The sequence below is a fragment of the Podarcis filfolensis genome (genome assembly GCF_964270895.1).
Source record: "Podarcis filfolensis genome assembly, contig: HAP1_SCAFFOLD_125, whole genome shotgun sequence".
NCBI lineage: Eukaryota > Metazoa > Chordata > Lepidosauria > Squamata > Lacertidae > Podarcis > Podarcis filfolensis.
Genome location: NW_028149448.1, coordinates 16,103 through 40,129, shown reverse-complemented (window position 1 = coordinate 40,129; position 24,027 = coordinate 16,103). Strand labels below are relative to the sequence as shown.

General features: G+C 38.6%; 1 protein-coding gene across 1 annotated transcript in view; it reads right to left on the bottom strand.

The window, feature by feature from the left end:
- Positions 1-22,244, bottom strand: part of LOC310755071 (uncharacterized protein) — a gene marked incomplete at its 3' end in the record, with an annotated part of 22,898 nt that extends 654 nt beyond the window's left edge. Inside the window, exons 1-13 of the mRNA XM_083631747.1 lie at positions 22,184-22,244; positions 21,978-22,090; positions 16,988-17,065; positions 16,670-16,721; positions 11,844-11,993; positions 8,828-8,902; positions 5,872-5,928; positions 5,585-5,638; positions 4,080-4,124; positions 3,573-3,617; positions 2,741-2,785; positions 2,314-2,358; positions 498-605 (exon numbers count right to left, since the gene is read on the bottom strand). Of these exons, the coding sequence (XP_083487873.1) occupies positions 498-605; positions 2,314-2,358; positions 2,741-2,785; positions 3,573-3,617; positions 4,080-4,124; positions 5,585-5,638; positions 5,872-5,928; positions 8,828-8,841 (413 nt within the window). The 5' untranslated portion in view covers positions 8,842-8,902; positions 11,844-11,993; positions 16,670-16,721; ... (1 more) ...; positions 21,978-22,090; positions 22,184-22,244. The remainder of the gene's footprint in view (positions 1-497; positions 606-2,313; positions 2,359-2,740; positions 2,786-3,572; positions 3,618-4,079; positions 4,125-5,584; positions 5,639-5,871; positions 5,929-8,827; positions 8,903-11,843; positions 11,994-16,669; positions 16,722-16,987; positions 17,066-21,977; positions 22,091-22,183) is intronic.
- Between the last annotated feature and the right edge of the window lie 1,783 nt (positions 22,245-24,027).

Sequence of the window (24,027 nt, the reverse complement as noted above, 5' to 3'; positions counted from 1 at the left end):
AAGGAAGGAAGGAAGGAGGGAAGGAAGGGTTAGAAGAAAGAAAAAAAGGAGGGAAGGGAGGAAGGAAAGGAGGGAGAAGAAAGAAGGAAGGAAGGAAAGAGGAAGGAAAGGAAGGAGAGAGAGAGAGAGAGGGAAGAAGGGATGGGAGGAAGGAAGGAGGAAAGAAAGAAGGAAAGGAAGGAAGGAAGGAAGGAAGGAAGGAATGGAGGGAGGGAGGAAGAAAAGAAGGGGAAAGAGGAAGAAGGAAGGAAGAGAAGAAGGAAGGAAAGGATGAAGGAAAGAGGGAATTAATTAAGGAAAGACAGAGAGAATTAAGGAAGGAGGCAAGAAAGGAAGGACAGAAAGAAGGAAGAAGGAAGGAAGGAGGGAAGGAAGGAAAGAGGAAGGAAAGGAAGGAAGGAATTAAGGAAGGTCTAACAAGGTCCCCCGGGGTCATCCATCCTCCGCCCAATCCCCTTCCTCCCCGCCCTTTCGGGGGCGGGACTTCCGGGACGTACGATTTCTCCGGCTTGGTCCCTTCCGGGCTTCCGTAGATTTCCTCCTCGTTTTTGCCCGGCGACAAGATTTCGGCGCCGGCGGCGGAAGAGATTTTGGGCGGAACGGGGCTGGAAGGGGAAAATTATTATTATTATTATTATTATTATTATTATTATTATTATTATTATTATTTAATTATTATTAATTAATTAATTAGTATTATTATTATTATTAATAATAGCAAGTAATATTATTATCATCATCATCATCATCACTGTATTATATTATTACTTGCTATAATAATAATAATACTAATAATAATAATAATAATAATATAATAAGAATAATAATAATAATAAATAGAATAATAGTGATAAAAACTGTAGAAAATGCAATGTAGAAAAATAATAGTAAGTCAAAAAAATATAGCAATAATAATAATAATAATAATAATAATAGGAAGTAATAATACAGTGAAGATGATGATAATAATAATAAAATAATAATAATAATAATAATAATAATAAATAGAATAATAGTGATAAAAACTGTAATTTTTAGTCATTAAAAATGCAATGTAGAAAAATAATAGTAAGTCAAAAAAATATAGCAATAATAATAATAATAATAATAATAATAGGAAGTAATAATATAATACAGTGATAATAATAATAATAATAATAATAATAATAATAATAATAATAATAAATGGAATAATAGTGATAAAAACTGTAATTTATAGTCATTCAAAATGCAGTGTAGAAAAATAAAAGTAAGTCAAAAAATATAGCAATAATAATAATAATAAATATTAACAAATAAATAATATTAATATTAATAATTTTAAATTAAATTTATAAATGAAATTATAATGAAATAGATTGATTCAATTCTGCTATTCTATTCTTTGAATATTCTATTCTTATCTTCTTTTCATTCTTATAATTTAGTATTCTATTGTTTTTCAATTTAAATTTAAAATATAGAATATTAGATAATTAAAAATTAAAATTAAAAAAATAAAAAATAAATAAAAAATAAAAATATCAAATTTTAAATATCATAATTTTAAATTAATAATAGCAAGTAATAATATAATACAGTGATGATGATGATGATAATAATAATAATAATAATAATAATAATAAATAGAATAATAGTGATAAAAACTGTAATTTATAGCCATTAAAAATGCAATGTAGAAAAATAATAGTAAGTCAAAAAAATAGCAATAATAATAATAATAATAATAATAATAGCAAGTAATAATATAAAACAGTGATGATGATGATAATAATAATAATAATAATAATAATAATAATAATAATAAATGGAATAATAGTGATAAAAACTGTAATTCATAGTCATTAAAAATGCAATGTAGAAAAATAATAGCAAGTCAAAATAGCAATAATAATAATAAATAATAATATTAATAAATAAATAATATTAATAATAATAATTTTAAATTAAATTTATAAATGAAATTATAATGAAACAGATTCATACATTTCTACTGTTCTGTTCTTTGAATATTCTGTTCTCATCTTCTTTTCATTCTTATCATTTAATATTCTATTGTTATTCAATTTCAATTCATATCATTTAATATTCTATTGTTATTAAATTTAAATTTAAAATATAGAGCATGAAATAATTAAAAATAAAAATTAAAAAAAATATTTAAAAATAAAGAAAAAATAAAAATATCAAATTTTAAATATAGTAATTTTAAATGAAATTTATAAATCAAATTATAATGAAATAGATTTTATATATATATATATATATATATATATATGCAAATATAATATATGATGAAAACCAAAATATTACCTGGAAATCCCGCCGGCGCCGGAATATGTCTTGGGCGGAACGGGGCTGGAAGGAGAAAATTAATATTATTAATAATAATAATGATGATGATGATGAAATAAGAATATTAATAAATCGGATTATTATAATTATTATTAAATCAAAACAAATGATTCTATTCTAGTCTATTCTTATTAAATTATATTTTTATACGATTATAAATCATCATGATTTATGATTCTTATCTGCAAATAATATATATATTTATATATAATATATGAATATATATATAATATTAATATATATTATATATATATATGTATTCATATATATATATATATATGTATTCATATATATATATATATATATATGTGTGTGTGTGTGTGTGTGTGTATTTATATATATATATATATATATATATATATATATATATATATATATATTATACCTGGAAATTCCGCCGGCGCCGGAATACGTCTTGGGCGGAACGGGGCTGGAAGGAGAAAATTAATATTAATATTAATAATAATAATAATGAAATAAGAATATTAATAAATCAGATTATTATAATTATTATTAAATCAAAACAAATGATTCTATTCTATTCTTATTGAATTATATTTTTATACGATTACAAATCGTCATGATTTATGATTCTTATCTACAAATAATATATGTATATATATATATTATAATCATATATAGATTATTGCTATTATGTTATATTATATTCTTATTATATCATATTTTTATATTGTTATAAATCATCATGATTTATGATTCTTACCTGGAAATCCCGCCGGCGCCAGAATACGTCTTCGGCGGAACGGGGCTGGAAGGAGAAAATTAATAATAATAATAATAATAATAATAATAATAATAATAATAATAATGAAATAAAAATATTAATAAATCAGATTATTATAATTATTATTAAATCAAAACAAATGTAGAATATATATTCTATTCTATTCTTATTCAATTATATTTATATATATATATATATATATATATATATATATATATATATATATATTATAATCATATATAGATTATTGCTATTATGTTATATTATATTCTTATTAAATCATATTTTTATATTGTTATAAATCGTCATGATTTATTATTCTTATATGCAAATAATATATATTAAAATATATATTATATAATATATATAATATAAAATATATATTATATAATATAATATATATATATTTTAAAATATATATATATATATATAATATTTTAATATATATATTAAAATATTATATATAATATACCTGGAAATTCCGCCAGCGCCGGAATACGTCTTGGGCGGAACGGGGCTGGAAAGAGAAAATTAATAATATTAATAATAATGAAATAAGAATATTAATAAATTAGATTATTATAATTATTCTTAAATCAAAACAAGCTATTATTATTATTAATCGTATTTTTATATTGCTATAAATCGTCACGATTTATGATTCTTACATGCAAATAATATATATATATATATATATATATATATATATATATATATTCTAATCATATATAGATTATTGCTATTATGTTATATTATATTCTTATTAAATCATATTTTTATATTGTTATAAATCGTCATGATTTATTATTATATGCAAATTATATATATATATATATATATATATATATATATATATATATATATATATGTGTGTGTGTGTGTGTGTGTATATATATATACACACACACATATGTATTATAACCATATATAGATTATTGATAGATAATAAATAAATATTAAAATGTTATATATATTATACCTGGAAATTCCGCCGGCCCCGGAATACGTCTTGGGCGGAACGGGGCTGGAAGGAGAAAATTAATAATATTAATAAATATTAATATAAATATATATTATATTATGTGTGTGTGTTATGTGTGTCTATAATAAAAGAGGATGGAAAAAATAGATACTATGAATAGAAACACTATAAATATAAATAAATTTAAAAATATAAATATAAATATAAATTATATATATATATATATATATATATATATATATATATATAATATAAATATATATGTGTGTGTGTATAATAAAAGAGGATGGAAAAAATCTGTGTATCTATCTCAAGGAATATAAATAATATAAATATATATATATAAAATATAAATGTATATGTATGTGTATAATAGAAGAGAATGGGAAATGTAAATACTATAAATATAGATATAAATATAAATATGAATTATATATATAATATATAAATATAAATACTATAAATATAAATATATATAATGCTATGAATATAAATTTTATATGTATGTGTATAATAGAAGAGAATGGGAAATATAAATACTATAAATATAAATATAAATTATATATATTATATATAAATATAAATACTATAAATATAAATATATATAATACTATGAATATAAATTTTATTTTCATATATATATATATATGAAAATAATATTTATATTCATAGTATTATATATATTTAAAACCAATAAATATAAAAAATATAAATATAAAACCCATAAATATAAAAAATATAAATATAAATATAAATAATATAAATATATATGTATGTGTATAATAAAAGAGAATGGGAAATATAAATACTATAAATATACCTATAAATATAAATTATGTATATTATATATAAATATAAATACTATAAATATAAATATATATAATGCTATATATATATATATATATATATATATATATATATATAATATAAAACCAAAAAATATAAATATAAATATAAATAATATAAATATATATGTATGTGTATAATAAAAGAGAATGGGAAACATAAATACTATAAATATAACTATAAATATAAATTATGTATATTATATAGAAATATAAATACTATAAATATAAATATACATAGTATTATATATATTTATATTTATAGTATTTATATTTCTATATAATTTATATATAGAATTTATTTATATATATAATTTATATATATATATTTATATATAGAATATATATATAGAGAGAGAGAGAGAGAGAGAGAGAATATATATATATAGAATATAAATTTTATATAAAACCAAAAAATATATAAATATAGATATAAATATAAATATAAATATAAATAATATAAATATATATGTATGTGTATAATAAAAGAGAATGGGAAATATAAATACTATAAATATATATATATATATATATATATAATACAATAAATATTAACCTATAAATATAAATATATATAATACTATAAATATAAACCAATAAATATAAATAATATAAATATAAATAATATAAATATAAATATAAATACAAACACCCCACCTGGAAAAACCCGGCGCCGGGTTGACGGTGATGTATTCGCTTTCCGGAAGGTTCCTGGGGGAAAAGGGGGACCCGGGTTTGATTGACAGCTCTCACACTTTGATTGACACCCCTTTCCCCGCCCCTTTCCCCGCCCCTTCCTTCGACTGACCTGCTCTCCGTTTCCGCGGCGACGGCGGCCTGGTAGCTCGGCGCCTGGCGGCTCCTGGGAAACGTAGTACGGGGTGAGCGGAGGGAACCCAGGCGTCCGGGGAAGGGGCGGGACAAGGAGGAGGGGCGGGGCTTACCTGGGACCCGGGTGCAACTCGCTGGCGCTCAGGTAGGCCCCGCCTTCCGGGGTGCGGCTGGAAAAGAAATTGACAGATGATTGACAGGTGACCGGGGTGATGGAGTTGAACCCGGGGTGATTGACAGGTGCGGGGCAGTGATTGACAGGTCTGGTCCCAGGGGGATTGACACCGCGCTATGGTCTGATCCCGCCCCCTGGATCTCAGAATGATTGACAGGTCATCAATTGGAATGACAGGATATTTGATTGACAGGTTATTGATTGGATTGACAGGTTCTCAGTTTGATTGGCAGGTCCTCAATTGGAATGAAAGGATATGGCTTTGATTGACAGGTTATTTGATTGACAGGTTATCGATTTGATTGACAGGTTCTCAGTTTGATTGGCAGGTCCTCAAATGGAATGAAAGGATATCGCTTTGATTGACAGGTTATTTGATTGACAGGTTATCGATTTGATTGACAGGTTCTCAGTTTGATTGGCAGGTCCTCAGTTGGAATGAAAGGATATCGCTTTGATTGACAGGTTATTTGATTGACAGGTTATCGATCTGATTGACAGGTTGTCGATTGGAATGACAGGATGATTGACAGCGAGGCGGCAACCAGGGTTCAATCCCAGAACGATTGACAGGTTATCGATTGGAGTAACATAATGATTGACAGGACGGGTCAACCATGGTTATTGAGTTGAACCCGGAATGATTGACAGGTTATTAATTTGAATGACAGAATGATTGACAGGGAGTGGGCAACCGGGGTCGTCTGGCGCCAGGATGATTGACAGGCAACCAGGGTTATCGATTTGAACCCGGAATGATTGACAGGGGCATCCGGGGTCATCTGGCACCAGGATGATTGACAGGCACTACGGTTCCCGGGACAACCAGGCGCCTGGTTCCCAGAATGATTGACAGGTTATCGATTCGAATGATTGACAGGCATAGGGTAACCATGGTTGTCGATTTGAACCCGGGATGATTGACAGGGAAGGGGCAACCGGGGTCGTCTGGATGATTGACAGGGCGCTACGGTTCCCAGGTAACCCGGGTTTGATTGACAGGCAACCGGGGTTGTCGCTTCGAACCCGGGATGATTGACAGGTCTGGCGCCAGGATGATTGGGGCCAGGATGATTGACGGGCGCTACAGTTCCCGGGTGCAGGAATGATTGACAGGGCGCTACGGTTCCCGGGGCAACCAGGGTTGTCTGGGCGCCGGAATGATTGACAGGCAACCGGGGTCGTTGATTTGAACCCAGAATGATTGACAGGTCGTCGGGCGCCAGAATGATTGACAGGGTGCTACGGTTCCCGGGTGCCAGGATGATTGACAAGGCACTACGGTTCCCGGGTGCCAGGATGATTGACAGGGCGCTACGGTTCCCAGGCGCCTGAATCCCCGAAGGATTGACAATTGATCGATTTGAAGGACAGAATGATTGACAGGGATGGGCTAAGCAGGGTTGTCTAGTCCCGCCCCCTGGATCCCAGAATGATTGACAGGCATAGGGCAACCATGGTTATCGACTGGAATGACAGAATGATTGACAGGCATGGTCCCACCCCCTGGATGCCAGAATGATTGACAGAATGATTGACAGGGATGGGGCAACCAGGGTTGTCTAGTCCCGCCCCCTGGATCTCATAAGGATTGACAGGTTCTCAATTAGAGTGACAGAATGATTGACAGGTATGGGGCAACCAGGGTTCCATCCCAGAATGATTGACAGGCATAGGGCAACCATGGTTATCGACTGGAATGACAGAATGATTGACAGGGTTGAGGCAACCATGGTTATTGAACCTGGGATGATTGACAGGTTATTAATTTGAATGACAGAATGATTGACAGGGATGGGACAACCAGGATTATCAGTTTGAATGGCAGAATGATTGACAGGGTTGAGGCAACCATGGTTATTGAACCTGGGATGATTGACAGGTTATTAATTTGAATGACAGAATGATTGACAGGGATGGGACAACCAGGGTTATCAAGTCAAATGACAGAATGATTGACAGGTCACGGATTCGAATCCCGGAGTGATTGACAGGGATGGGGCAACCAGGGTTATCCATTTGAATGACAGAATGATTGACAGGTCCCGGATTCGAAGGACAGAATGATTGACAGGTCCGGGGCGACCAGGGTGATCCATTTGAATGACAGAATGATTGACAGGTCCGGGGCAACCAGGGTTATCAAGTCAAATGACAGAATGATTGACAGGTCCCGGATTCGAAGGACAGAATGATTGACAGGTCCGGGGCACCCAGGGTGATCTGGTCTCCCCCCCCCCCCGTGAATGATTGACATGTCACGGGTTCCAATCCCAGAATGATTGACAGGTCCCGGGTTCGAATCCCGGAATGATTGACAGGTCCGGGGCAAGCAGGGTGATCAAGTCAAATGACAGAATGATTGACAGGTCACGGATTCGAAACCCAGAATGATTGACAGGGATGGGAGAACCAGGGTTACTGAGTTGAACCCAGAATGATTGACAGGTCCTGGATTTCAATCCCAGAATGATTGACAGGTCCGGGGCAACCAGGGTTATCAAGTCAAATGACAGAATGATTGATAGGTCACGGATTCGAATCCCAGAATGATTGACAGGGATGGGGCAACCAGGGTTATCCATTTGAATGACAGAATGATTGACAGGTCCCGGATTCGAATGACAGAATGATTGACAGGTCCGGGGCCACCAGGGTTATCAAGTCAAATGACAGAATGATTGACAGGTCCCGGATTCGAATCCCAGAATGATTGACAGGTCCAGGGCACCCAGGGTAATCCGGTCTCCCCCCCCCGTGAATGATTGACATGTCACGGGTTCGAATCCCAGAATGATTGACAGGTCCCGGATTCGAATCCCGGAATGATTGACAGGTCCGGGGCAAGCAGGGTGATCCGGTCCCGGGTGCGAGAATGATTGACAGGTACTCACGGACTGGCGGCCATCAGCCTCTCGTACCCGGATGCCGGTTTCGTCGACAGGTAGACGCGCTCTGGGCGGGGCGGGCTGGAATAATAATAATAATAATAATATAAAATAATAATTAATAATAATAATAATAATAATAATAATAATAATAATAATAATAATAATATAATATAAAATAATAATATATAATAATAATAATAATAATAATAATAATATAATAATAATAATAATAATAATAATAATAATAATAATAAAAAGTAAAAATAATAAAAATAAAATAATAAAATAAAAGAATACTAATACTAATAATATAAAAATAAAATAATAGGAATAAGTATAAGAATAAGAATATAAAAAAGATGATAATGATAAAATAAAATAATAAGAATAAATAATAAGAATATAAGAATATAATTATAATCATAATAATAAATAATAATAATAATAATAAAATATAATAAATGAAGAATAATAAGAATATGAAAATAAGATGATAATAATAATAAGATAAAAATAAGATAAAATAATAATAATAAATAATAATATAAGAATAAATAATAAGAATATAAGAATATAATTATAAGATAATTATAATATAATAATAATAAAATAAAATAATAAAAATAATAAAATATAATAAATTAATAATAGTAATAATAGAAAAATAAGATGATTATAATCATAATAATAATAATAATATATAATAAATAAGAATAATAAGAATATAAAAATAAGATGACAATAATAATAATATAAAAATATAAAAATAAAATAATAATTAATAATATAATAATATAAAATAATAATAATAACAGCAATGGCCCCACCCACTCCTGGTTCCGCCCACCCGGAGCCCCGCCCACCCGTCACTCACGGCAGCGGAGGGAGGGGCCTGTTGGCCAATCCGGCGGCGTTGGCATCCTTCCCCGACTTCCTGGAAGGGAGAGGCGGGGTTAAAATCAGAGAGCTGGCAGGTCCTAGAGCTTCCTGGCCAGGCAGGAAGTGGGGTCTCCACTTCCTGTTTCTCTCTCTCTCTCTCTCTCTCTCTGATTATTATTATTATTATTATTATTATTAGCAATCGACTTCCTGGAAGGGAGAGGCGGGGTTAAAATCAGAGAGCTGGCACGTCCTAGAGCTTCCTGGCCAGGCAGGAAGTGGGGTCTCCACTTCCTGTTTCTCTCTCTCTCTCTCTCTCTCTCTCTCTGATTATTATTATTATTATTATTAGCAATCTACATATCTAAATCTAATTTTCATTCATTTTTATAGCAATTTGCAATCTATCTATCTGGATATCTATTATTATTATTATTATTATTATTATTATTATTATTACTATTACTATTATTATTATTATTACCACTACAACTACCTATCTGCATAGCTATATTTTAATGTTTATTTTATTTATTATACATATTTATGTTTATATCTGGATATTCATATTATACATATATTCATATTATTCATATATATTCATATAATATATAATATATAATATATAATATATAATATATTATATCTATTATATATTATAATATATAATATACTCATATTATTCATATACAGGAAGTATATTCATATTATACTTACATTTATAATACCTATATTTATATTTTATGTTTTTATATTTATATTTATACTTCACTTATACTGATATTTAGATATTTATTTTTATATTTTTATATTTATATCTATATATTTATATAATAATATAAATAGGATATTTATATTTCTATTTATACTTTATATTTCTATTTATATTATTTTTATATTAATATTAATATTATAGTAATATTATTAATATCAATATTATACTAATATTAATATTAAAATTAATATTATACTTAATATAAGTATATTAAGTATATTAATATTATACTTATATTTATACTCACATTATATTTATATTTATATATTTAATTTCCATTATATTTATATTATATTATATTCAATTTATATTCAATTTATATATTTGATTTATATTATACTCCTTTTTATGATACTATTATATTTACATTTATCATATGTATATATTTAATTTCCATTAAATTTATATTATACTTATATTATATTCAATTTATATATTTGATTTATATTATACTCCTTTTTATGATACTATTGTATTTACATTTATCATATTTCTATATTTAATTTCCATTATATTTATATTATATTCTATTCAATTTATATATTTGATTTAAATTATACTCCTTTTTATGATACTGTTAGATTTACCTTTATGTATTCATATTAATATATTTATATTACATTATAAAATAATTCAATTTTTATTTTATTTTTTTTATATTATACTTAGGTATAACGTGTCTTACAAATGTAATATTATACTTATTTTTATATTATACTATTTATTTATTATAATAGAATATATATATATATATATATATATATATATATATATATTTCTATTATAATATAATATATATATATTATAAATATTATAAATATATATATTATAAATATTATAAATATAATATATATATATATAAAATATAATATAATATAATATAATATAATATAATATAATATAATATAATATAATATAATATATATTTCTATTATAATAAATAAATAGAAGTATAATATAAAAATAATATTACATATTATATATATATATATATATATATATATATATATATATATATATATATATATATATGGATATAAATATATGTATTATCTCCATATATAGAGATGTATATATACACACACACACACATATATATATCTTATATTATATATATATATATTAATTATATTTATATATATTATATATATATATCATATATTATAAATTTATTACATTTATTTTATATATATATATATATTCTATTTATTATAATAGAAATATATATATATATATATTTCTATTATAATAAATAAATAGTATAATATAAAAATAAGTATAATATTACATATGTGTATATATATGTGTGTATATATATATATATATATATATATATATATATATATATATATTTAATATACTCACCGCTGGCGCTCCACCAATCGCAGCAGACAGACGCCACCACCAACAAGACCGAGGTCGAGAAGAAGCCTAGAAAGGCCAGGACGGCCACCATGGCCACCAGCGTCCCCTTGGCCAGCGGCTCGGGGCAGGCGCACTCCTCCGGCGGCGCCACTGCGGGGAAAAACGGCGTCGCGCTACGTTTCCCGCGCTACAACTCCCAAAATGAAATCCCCGCGCTAAGGTTCCCGCGCTAAGGTTCCCGCGCTAAGGTTCCTGCGCTACAATTCCCGCACTAAGGTTCCCGCGCTAAGGTTCCTGCGCTACAATTCCCGCACTAAGGTTCCCACACTAAAGTTCCCGCGCTACAATTCCCGCGCTAAGGTTCCCACACTACAGTTCCCGCGCTACAATTCCCGCGCTATGGTTCCCACGCTAAGGTTCCCATACTAAGGTTCCCATGCTAAGGTTCCCACGCTAAGGTTCCCGCGCTAAGGTTCCCACGCTAAGGTTCCCGCGCTAAGGTTCCCACGCTAAGTTCCCGCGCTAAGGTTCCCGCGCTAAGGTTCCTGCGCTAAGGTTCCCGCGCTAAGGTTCCCACGCTAAGGTTCCCACACTACAGTTCCCATGCTATAGTTCCCGCGCTAAGGTTCCCATGCTAAGGTTCCTGCGCTAAGGTTCCCGCGCTAAGATTCCCGCACTAAGGTTCCCATGCTAAGGTTCCCGCGCTAAAGTTCCCGCGCTAAGGTTCCCGCGCTAAGGTTCCCACGCTGAGGTTCCCGCGCTACAGTTCCCATGCTAAGGTTCCCGCGCTAAGGTTCCCACGCTGAGGTTCCCGCGCTACAGTTCCCACGCTAAGGTTCCCGCGCTAAGGCTCCCACGCTAAGGTTCCCGCGCTAAGGTTCCCACGCTAAGATTCCCGCGCTAAGGTTCCCACGCTAAGGTTCCCGCGCTACAGTTCCCATGCTAAGGTTCCCGCGCTAAGGTTCCCACGATGAGGTTCCCGCGCTAAGGTTCCCACGCTGAGGTTCCCGCGCTACAGTTCCCATGCTAAGGTTCCCGCGCTAAGGTTCCCGCGCTAAGGTTCCCACGCTGAGGTTCCCGCGCTACAGTTCCCATGCTAAGGTTCCCGCGCTAAGGTTCCCACGCTGAGGTTCCCGCGCTACAGTTCCCACGCTAAGGTTCCCGCGCTAAGGCTCCCAGGCTAAGGTTCCCGCGCTAAGGTTCCCACGCTAAGGTTCACATGCTAAGGTTCCCACGCTAAGGTTCCCATACTAAGGTTCCCGCGCTAAGGTTCCCATGCTAAGGTTTCCACGCTACAATTCCCGTGCTAAGGTTCCCACACTAAAGTTCCCGCGCTACAATTCCCGCGCTAAGGTTCCCACACTACAGTTCCCGCGCTACAATTCCCGCGCTATGGTTCCCACGCTAAGGTTCCTGCGCTAAGGTTCCCGCGCTAAGGTGCCTGCGCTACAGTTCCCCTGCTACAGTTCCCACGCAAAGGTTCCTGCGCTAAGGTTCCCATGCTATAGTTCCCGCGCTAAGGTTCCCACGCTAGAGTTCCCACACCAAAGTTCCCGCGCTACAGCTCCCGCGCTAAGGTTCCCGCGCTAAGGTTCCCACACTACAGTTCCCGTGCAAAGGTTCCTGCACTAAGGTTCCTGCGCTAAGGTTCCCGCGCTACACTTCCCGCGCTAAGGTTCCCACGCTAAAGTTCCTGCGCTAAGGTTCCCACACTACAGTTCCTATGCTATAGTTCCCACACTAAGGTTCCCGCGCTAAGGTTCCCGTGCTAAGGTTCCCGCGCTATAGGTCGTGCGCTACAGTTCCCATGCTAAGGTTCCCGCGCTATAGTTCCCACGCTAAGGTTCCCGCGCTACAGTTCCCATGCTAAGGTTCCCGCGCTATAGTTCCCACGCTAAGGTTCCCGCACTACAGTTCCCGTGCAAAGGTTCCTGCGCTAAGATTCCCACACTAGAGTTCCTGCGCTACAGTTCCCGTGCAAAGGTTCCCACGCTAAAGTTCCTGCGCTACAGTTCCCATGCTAAGGTTTCTGCGCTAAAATTCCCACGCTAAGGTTCCCACACTACAGTTCCCATGCTATAGTTCCCACACTAAGGTTCCCGCGCTATAGTTCCCGCGCTAAGGTTCCCGCGCTAAGGTTCCCGCACTACAGTTCCCATGCCAAGGTTCCCGCGCTAAGTTTCCCGCGCTACAGTTCCCGTGCAAAGGTTCCTGCGCTAAGGTTCCCACGCTAAGGTTCCCGTGCTATGGTTCCCACGCTAAGGTTCCCGCGCTAAGTTTCCTACGCTAAGGTTCCCACGCTAAGGTTCCCACACTACAGTTCCCACACTACAGTTCCCATGCCAAGGTTCCCGCGCTAAGTTTCCCGCGCTAAGGATCCCGTGCAAAGGTTCCTGCGCTAAGGTTCCCACGCTAAGGTTCCCGTGCTATGGTTCCCACGCTAAGGTTCCCGCGCTAAGTTTCCTACGCTAAGGTTCCCACGCTAAGGTTCCCACACTACAGTTCCCACACTAAAGTTCCTGCGCTACAGTTCCCATGCTAAGGTTCCCGCGCTAAGGTTCCTGCGCTAAGATTCCCACGCTAAGGTTCCCACGCTACACTTCCCGTGCAAAGGTTCCTGCGCTAAGGTTCCCACGCTACAGTTCCTGCGCTAAGGTTCCCATGCTAAAGTTCCAGCGCTACAGTTCCCATGCTAAGGTTCCTGCGCTAAGGTTCCCGCGCTACCGTTCCCGTGCAAAGGTTCCTGCGCTAAGGTTCCTGCGCTACAGTTCCCGTGCAAAGGTTCCTGCGCTAAGATTCCCACGCTAAGGTTCCCGCACTACAGTTCCCGTGCAAAGGTTCCTGCGCTAAAGTTCCTGCGCTACAGTTCCCATGCTAAGGTTCCCGCGCTAAGGTTCCCATGCTAAGGTTTCCACGCTAAGGTTCCCGCGCTACAGTTCCCGCGCTAAGGTTCCCACGCTAAAGTTCCTGCGCTACAGTTCCCATGCAAAGGCTCCCGCGCTAAGGTTCCCATGCTAAGGTTCCCGCACTAAGGTTCCTGCGCTAAGGTTCCTGCGCTACAGTTCCCATGCTATAGTTCCCACACTAAGGTTTCCGCGCTAAGGTTCCCGCGCTAAGGTTCCCGCGCTAAGGTTCCCATGCTAAGGTTCCCATGCTAAGGTTCCCGCGCTACAGTTCCCGTGCAAAGGTTCCTGCGCTACAGTTCCCATGCTAAGGTTCATGCACTAAAGTTCCTGCGCTAAGGTTCCCACGCTAGAGTTCCCGCGCTAAGGTTCCTGCGCTAAGGTTCCCGCGCTAAGGTTCCCATGCTAAGATTCCCGCGCTAAGGTTCCCATGCTAAGGTTCCCACGCTATGGTTCCCGCACTACAGTTCCCGCGCTAAGGTTCCCGCGCTAAGGTTCCTGCGCTAAGGTTCCCACGCTAAGGTTCCCATGCTAAGATTCCCGCGCTACAGTTCCCATGCTAAGGTACCTGCGCTAAGGTTCCCGCACTACAGTTCCCGCGCTAAGGTTCCCACGCTAAGATCCCCGCGCTAAGGTTCCCGCGCTAAGGTTCCCGCGCTAAGGTTCCCATGCTAAGGTTCCCGCGCTAAGGTTCCCATGCTATAGTTCCCGCACTAAGGTTCTCGTGCAAAGGTTCCTGCGCTACGGTTCCCACACTAAGGTTCCCACGCTAATGTTCCTGCGCTACAGTTTCCATGCTAAGGTTTCTGCGCTAAAATTCCCGCGCTAAGGTTCCCACACTACAGTTCCCATGCTATAGTTCCCACACTAAGGTTCCCGCGCTATAGTTCCTGCGCTAAGGTTCCCGCACTACAGTTCCCATGCTAAGGTTCCCGCGCTAAGTTTCCCGCGCTACAGTTCCCGTGCAAAGGTTCCCGCGCTACAGTTCCCACGCAAAGCTTCCTGCGCTAAGGTTCCCATGCTATAGTTCCCGCGCTAAGGCTCCCACGCTAGAGTTCCCGCACTACAGTTCCCACGCTAAGGTTAATGCGCTAAGGTTCCCATGCTATAGTTCCCATGCTAAAGTTCCCGCGCTACAGTTCCCGTGCTAAGGTTCCCACGCTAAAGTTCCCATGCTAAGGTTCCCGCGCTACAGTTCCCACGCTAAGGTTAATGCGCTAAGGTTCCCATGCTATAGTTCCCGCGCTACAGTTCCCGCGCTACAGTTCCCATGCTAAGGTTCCCATGCTAAGGTTCCCGCGCTACAGTTCCCGCGCAAAGGTTCCTGCGCTACAGTTCCCACACGAAGGTTCCCGCGCTACAGTTCCCACGCTAAGGTCCGTGCGCCAAGGTTCCCGCGCTACAGTTCCCGCGCTAAGGTTTCCACGCTAAAGTTCCCGCACTACAGTTCCCGCGCTAAGTTTCCCACGCTAAAATTCCCGCGCTAAGGTTCCCACACTAAAGTTCCTGCACTACTGTTCGCATGCTAAGCTTCCTGCGCTAAAATTCCCGCGCTAAGGTTCCCACACTACAATTCCCGCACTAAGGTTCCCGCGCTACAGTTCCTGCGCTACAGTTCCCGCACTAAGGTTCCCGCGCTAAGGTTCCCGCGCTAAGGTTCCCATGCTAAGGTTCCCCATTGCGGGGAGAAGCCGACGCGCGCTAAGGTTCCCGCGCTAAGGTTCCCATGCTATAGTTCCCGCACTAAGGTTCCCATGCTAAGGTCCCTGCGCTAAGGTTCCCGCGCTAAGGTTCCCGCGCTACAGTTCCCATGCAAAGGTTCCTGCGCTAAGGTTCCCATGCTATTGTTCCCGCGCTACAGTTCCCGCGCAAAGGGTCCTGCGCTAAGGTTCCCACGCTAAGGTTCCCACGCCGGCGCCTTACTTTGCAGAGCGACCCCCCGGTGCTGGATGGGAATCCTGGCGTCTTCGACGTACTGCGGGCGACAGAAATGGGAGTTATAGCGCGTGACGCACCCGGGATCCGGAAGGGCAAGCGAGAGAGATGGGAATTATAGCGTGCCGGCGCCGCCTTTCGCACCCAGGACCGGGCGCCGGAAGGGCGGGCGAGAAATGGGAATTATAGCAGGTTTTGCACCCGGTTTTGCACCCGGCGCCGTAAGGGCAGAGGAGAGAGATGGGAATTGCAGCGCGTTTCGCACCCGGTTTCGCACCCGGCGCCGGGAGGGAAGGGGAGACTCACCCTAGCGTGTGGCGCGGGTTCGAGGAAGGGCGCCTGCCGCTTGCGCCGCATTCCCCGCGGCGGGAAGTCCATCAGCGCCTGGAAGCAGAAAGCAAGGAGGTAAGTGAGTTTCCGAAGGCGCCTGGTCCCTGGAAGGAAACGTAGCGCGGGAACCTTAGCGTGGGAACCTTAGCGTGGGAATTTTAGCGCGGGAACCTTAGCGCAGGAATTTTAGTGTGGGAACCTTAGCGCGGGAATTTTAGTGTGGGAACCTTAGCATGGGAACCTTATCGCGGGAATTTTAGTGTGGGAACCTTAGCGCGGGAACCTTAGTGTGGGAACCTTAGCGCGGGAACCTTAGCGTGGGAACCTTAGCGCGGGAATTTTAGCGTGGGAATTTTAGCGCGGGAACCTTAGCGCGGGAATCTTAGCGCGGGAACCTTAGTGTGGGAACCTTAGTGTGGGAACCTTAGCGTGTGAACCTTAGCGCGGGAACCTTAGCACGGGAACCATAGCGCGGGAATTCTAGTGTGGGAATTTTAGCGCGGGAACCTTAGCGCGGGAATTTTAGTGTGGGAATATTAGTGTGGGAACCTTAGCGCGGGAATTTTAGCGCGGGAACCTTAGCGCGGGAATTTTAGTGTGGGAATTTTAGCGCGGGAACCTTAGCGTGGGAAACTTAGCGCGGAAATTTTAGTGTGGGAATTCTAGCGCGGGAACCTTAGCGTGGGAACCTTAGCGCGGGAATTTTAGTGTGGGAACCTTAGTGTGGGAACCTTAGCGCGGGAACCTTAGCGCGGGAATTTTAGTGTGGGAATTTTAGCGTGGGAACCTTAGCGCGGGAACCTTAGCGCGGGAATTTCTTGTCTATTCTATTCCCCGCAAGTAGAAAGCCAGCAGCTCAGGGAGTTTCCTGTCTCTTTCCTGTCTATTTCCAGGGAGTTGCTACCTTTCTGCTTGCGGGAAATAGACAGGAAACCGCCTGGAAAGAGACAGGAAACTGCCTGGAAACAGACAGGAAACTGACTGGAAACAGACAGGAAACTCCCTGGAAATTGACAGGAAACTCCCTGAGCTGCTGGCTTTCTCCTTGCGGCGAATAAACAGGAAATGCAGGGAATAGGCAGGAAACTCCCTGGAAATAGACAGGAAATAGACAGGAAACTGACAGGAAATAGACAGTAAACTCCCTGGAAATAGGGAGGAAAGATAGAGGAAACTCCCTGGAAAGAGACAGGAAACAGACAAGAAACGTCCTGGAAATAGACCAGAAAGAGGCAGGAAACTGCCTGTAAGTAGACAGGAAATAGACAGGAAACAACCAAGAAATAGACAGGAAACTGACAGGAAACAGACAATAAACGTCCTGGAAACAGACAGGAAACTCCCTGGAAATAAACAGGAAATAGGACTCCCAGGAAATAGACATGAAACTGACAGAAAATAGACAGGAAACTCCCTGGAAATAGACACGAAACAGACAAGAAACTTCCTGGAAACAGACAGGAAACTCCCTGGAAATAGACCAGAAAGAGGCAGGAAACTGCCTGGAAATAGACAGGAAACTTCCTGGAAATAGACAGGAAACTCCCAGGAAATAGACAGGAAACTCCCTGGAAATAGACAAGACATAGGCAGGAAACTTCCTGGAAGCAGACAGGAAATAAACAGGAAACTCCCTGGAAACAGACATGAAACTCCCTGGAAATAGGCAGGAAACTGACAGGAAATAGACAGGAAACTCCCTGGAAATAGACCAGAAAGAGGCCGGAAACTTCCTGGAAATAGACAGGAAACTGCCTGGAAATAGACAGGAAATTGAAAGGAAACTGACAGGAAATAGACAGGAAACACGCTGGGAACAGACAGGAAACTCCCTGGAAATTGACAGGAAACTCCCTGAGCTGCTGGCTTTCTCCTTGCGGCGAATAAACAGGAAATGCAGGGAATAGGCAGGAAACTCCCTGGAAATAGACAGGAAATAGACAGGAAACTGACAGGAAATAGACAGTAAACTCCCTGGAAATAGGGAGGAAAGATAGAGGAAACTCCCTGGAAAGAGACAGGAAACAGACAAGAAACGTCCTGGAAATAGACCAGAAAGAGGCAGGAAACTGCCTGTAAGTAGACAGGAAATAGACAGGAAACAACCAAGAAATAGACAGGAAACTGACAGGAAACAGACAATAAACGTCCTGGAAACAGACAGGAAACTCCCTGGAAATAGACAATAAACAGGCAGGAAACTCCCTGGAAATAAACAGGAAATAGGACTCCCAGGAAATAGACATGAAACTGACAGAAAATAGACAGGAAACTCCCTGGAAATAGACACGAAACAGACAAGAAACTTCCTGGAAACAGACAGGAAACTCCCTGGAAATAGACCAGAAATAGACAGGAAACTCCCAGGAAATAGACAGGAAATATAGAAGAAACTCCCTGGAAATAGACAGGAAACAGATAAGAAACTTCCTGGAAACAGACAGGAAACTCCCTGGAAATAGACCAGAAAGAGGCAGGAAACTGCCTGGAAATAGACAGGAAACTCCCAGGAAATAGACAGGAAACTCCCAGGAAATAGGCAGGAAACTCCCTGGAAATAGACAAGACATAGGCAGGAAACTTCCTGGAAGTAGACAGGAAATAAACAGGAAACTCCCTGGAAACAGACATGAAACTTGCTGGAAATAGACAGGAAACTCCCTGGAAAGAGACAGGAAACAGACAAGAAACTTCCTGGAAACAGACAGGAAACTCCCTGGAAATAGACGAGAAAGAGGCAGGAAACTTCCTGGAAGTAGACAGGAAATAAACAGGAAACTCCCTGGAAATTGACAGGAAACTCCCTGAGCTGCTGGCTTTCTCCTTGCGGAGAATAGACAGGAAATGCAGGGAATAGTCAGGAAATTCCCTGGAAATAGACAGGAAATGGACAGGAAACTGACAGGAAATAGACAGTAAACTCCCTGGAAATAGGGAGGAAAGATAGAGGAAACTCCCTGGAAAGAGACAGGAAACAGACAAGAAACGTCCTGGAAATAGACCAGAAAGAGGCAGGAAACTGCCTGTAAGTAGACAGGAAATAGACAGGAAACAACCAAGAAATAGACAGGAAACTGACAGGAAACAGACAATAAACGTCCTGGAAACAGACAGGAAACTCCCTGGAAATAAACAGGAAATAGGACTCCCAGGAAATAGACATGAAACTGACAGAAAATAGACAGGAAACTCCCTGGAAATAGACACGAAACAGACAAGAAACTTCCTGGAAACAGACAGGAAACTCCCTGGAAATAGACCAGAAAGAGGCAGGAAACTGCCTGGAAATAGACAGGAAACTTCCTGGAAATAGACAGGAAACTCCCAGGAAATAGACAGGAAACTCCCTGGAAATAGACAAGACATAGGCAGGAAACTTCCTGGAAGCAGACAGGAAATAAACAGGAAACTCCCTGGAAACAGACATGAAACTCCCTGGAAATAGGCAGGAAACTGACAGGAAATAGACAGGAAACTCCCTGGAAATAGACCAGAAAGAGGCCGGAAACTTCCTGGAAATAGACAGGAAACTGCCTGGAAATAGACAGGAAATTGAAAGGAAACTGACAGGAAATAGACAGGAAACACGCTGGGAACAGACAGGAAACTCCCTGGAAATTGACAGGAAACTCCCTGAGCTGCTGGCTTTCTCCTTGCGGCGAATAAACAGGAAATGCAGGGAATAGGCAGGAAACTCCCTGGAAATAGACAGGAAATAGACAGGAAACTGACAGGAAATAGACAGTAAACTCCCTGGAAATAGGGAGGAAAGATAGAGGAAACTCCCTGGAAAGAGACAGGAAACAGACAAGAAACGTCCTGGAAATAGACCAGAAAGAGGCAGGAAACTGCCTGTAAGTAGACAGGAAATAGACAGGAAACAACCAAGAAATAGACAGGAAACTGACAGGAAACAGACAATAAACGTCCTGGAAACAGACAGGAAACTCCCTGGAAATAAACAGGAAATAGGACTCCCAGGAAATAGACATGAAACTGACAGAAAATAGACAGGAAACTCCCTGGAAATAGACACGAAACAGACAAGAAACTTCCTGGAAACAGACAGGAAACTCCCTGGAAATAGACCAGAAATAGACAGGAAACTCCCAGGAAATAGACAGGAAATATAGAAGAAACTCCCTGGAAATAGACAGGAAACAGATAAGAAACTTCCTGGAAACAGACAGGAAACTCCCTGGAAATAGACCAGAAAGAGGCAGGAAAACTGCCTGGAAATAGACAGGAAACTCCCAGGAAATAGACAGGAAACTCCCAGGAAATAGGCAGGAAACTCCCTGGAAATAGACAAGACATAGGCAGGAAACTTCCTGGAAGTAGACAGGAAATAAACAGGAAACTCCCTGGAAACAGACATGAAACTTGCTGGAAATAGACAGGAAACTCCCTGGAAAGAGACAGGAAACAGACAAGAAACTTCCTGGAAACAGACAGGAAACTCCCTGGAAATAGATGAGAAAGAGGCAGGAAACTTCCTGGAAGTAGACAGGAAATAAACAGGAAACTCCCTGGAAATTGACAGGAAACTCCCTGAGCTGCTGGCTTTCTCCTTGCGGAGAATAGACAGGAAATGCAGGGAATAGTCAGGAAATTCCCTGGAAATAGACAGGAAATGGACAGGAAACTCCCTGGAAAGAGACAGGAAACTCCCTGGAAATAGACAGGAAAAAGACAGGAAATTCCCTGGAAAGAGACAGGAAACTGACAGGAAATAGACAGGAAACTCCCTGGAAATAGGCAGGAAACTTAGAGGAAACTCCCTGGAAAGAGACAGGAAACAGACAATAAACTTCCTGCAAACAGACAGGAAACTCCCTAGAAATAGACAAGAAACAGACAGGAAACTCCCTGGAAATAGACCAGAAAGAGGCCGGAAACTTCCTGGAAGTAGACAGGAAACAAACAGGAAGCTTCCTGGAAACTCCCTCAAAATTCCCCCACGCACCTTGTCCCCGGGCCAGTCCTCTTCCGGGTCCTCTCCTCCGGCGCCCGGGTCCATCTCGTCCGCTTCCTCCGAGGCCGAGAAGGGGTCCAGGTCCGGGGGCGGCGGGGGCCGGGCTGCGGAAAGAGCCGGAAAGGTTCCTTCGGGTCCCGGGTTCGAATTTCCCAGCATTCCCCGCCCCCCCCCCAAAATTAAATCTGGAGATCTACCGGGCTCGGCCAATAGGAAGAGGAGAGGCAGGAGCAGCAGCAGCATGGCTGGGAATCCCTCTGCTGAGACCGGAAGGTTCCGTGATGTCACAAGGGCCGGGGTGTGATGTCACAAGGCGTGATGTCATCAGGGAGCGGAAGGCGCCAAGTTGTGTTTCCGGAGAGGGGGGTCCTTTTTGTCATCCTTTTGGGATCTACCAAATCTAATAATTTCTAATAATTATTAGAATGATTGATTTCTAATCATTTGGAATCTACCTATTTGGATATCATCATTATTATTATTATTAGTTGTAATCTGCATATCTATTATTATTATTATTATTATTAGTTGTAATCTACCTATCTGCATATCTATTAATTATTATTATTAGTTGTAATCTACCTATCTGCATATTATTATTATTATTATTAGTTGTAATCTACCTATCTGCATATCTATTATTATTATTATTATTAGTTGTAATCTACCTATCTGCATATCTATTATTATTATTATTATTATTATTATTAGTTGTAATCTACCTATCTGCATATCTATTATTATTATTATTATTATTATTATTAGTTGTAATCTACCTATCTGCATATCTATTATTATTATTATTATTATTATTAGTTGTAATCTACCTATCTGCATATCTATTATTATTATTATTATTATTATTATTACTAGAACTTGTAATCTACCTATCTGCATATCTAAATTACTATTATTATTATGTTTACTACTAATACAACCTGTAACCTACACATCTGCATATCTATTATTATTATTATTATTATTATTATTATTATTATTATTTACTTGTAATGTACCTCTCTGGATATCAGTGTTATTATATTATTATTATTATTATTATTATTATTATTATTATTATTAGTTGTAATCTACCTATCTGCATATCCACATTATTATTACTAGAACTTGTAATCTACACATCTGCGTATCTAAATTTCTATTATTATTATTATTATTACTACTACTAATACAACCTGTAATCTACACATCTATTATTATTATTATTATTAGTTGTAATCTACCTATCTGCATATCTATATTACTATTATTATTAAGTTTCCTACTAATACAAACTGTAATCTACACATCTGCATATCTATATTATTATTATTCATTATTATTATTATTATTATTATTAATTTGTAATCAACCTATCTGTATATCTATACCTATTTATTTGCATATCTATATCTATTTCTATATCGATTTATTGCATGGGAACTGTAGCGTCCCCAAACGGACGGCGCCCAGTGGATCTCTCCCACCCGGCTGATCTCTCCCACCTGGCGCTTCAGTTCCCAGCCTTGGGAACCGTAGCGTCCCCAAACGGACGGCGCCCAGTGGATCTCTCCCACCCGGAGGATCTCTCCTACTTGGAGGTTCTCTCCCGCCCAGTGGATCTCTCCCACCCGGCGGATCTCTCCCACCCGGCGCTTCAGTTCCCAGCCTTGGAGAAAAAAACCCGGCGCTTTGCTTGTGAACAAGTAACTTTATTGTGTGGGAACCGTAGCACCCAGTGGATCTCTCCCACCCAGTGGATCTTTTGCACCCGGCAGTTCAGTTCCCAGCCTTGGGAACCGTAGCGTCCCCAAACGGACGGCACCCAGTGGATCTCTCCCACCCGGAGGATCTCTCCCACCTGGAGGATCTCTCCCGCCCAGTGGATATCCCCCACCCGGCGGATCTCTTGCGCCTGGCAGATCTCTCCCACCCGGCGCTTCAGTTCCCAGCCATGGAGAATGAAACCAGGCGCTTTGCTTACGAATAAATAACTTTATTGCATGGGAACCGTAGCGTGCCCAAAAGGACGGCGCCCAGTGGA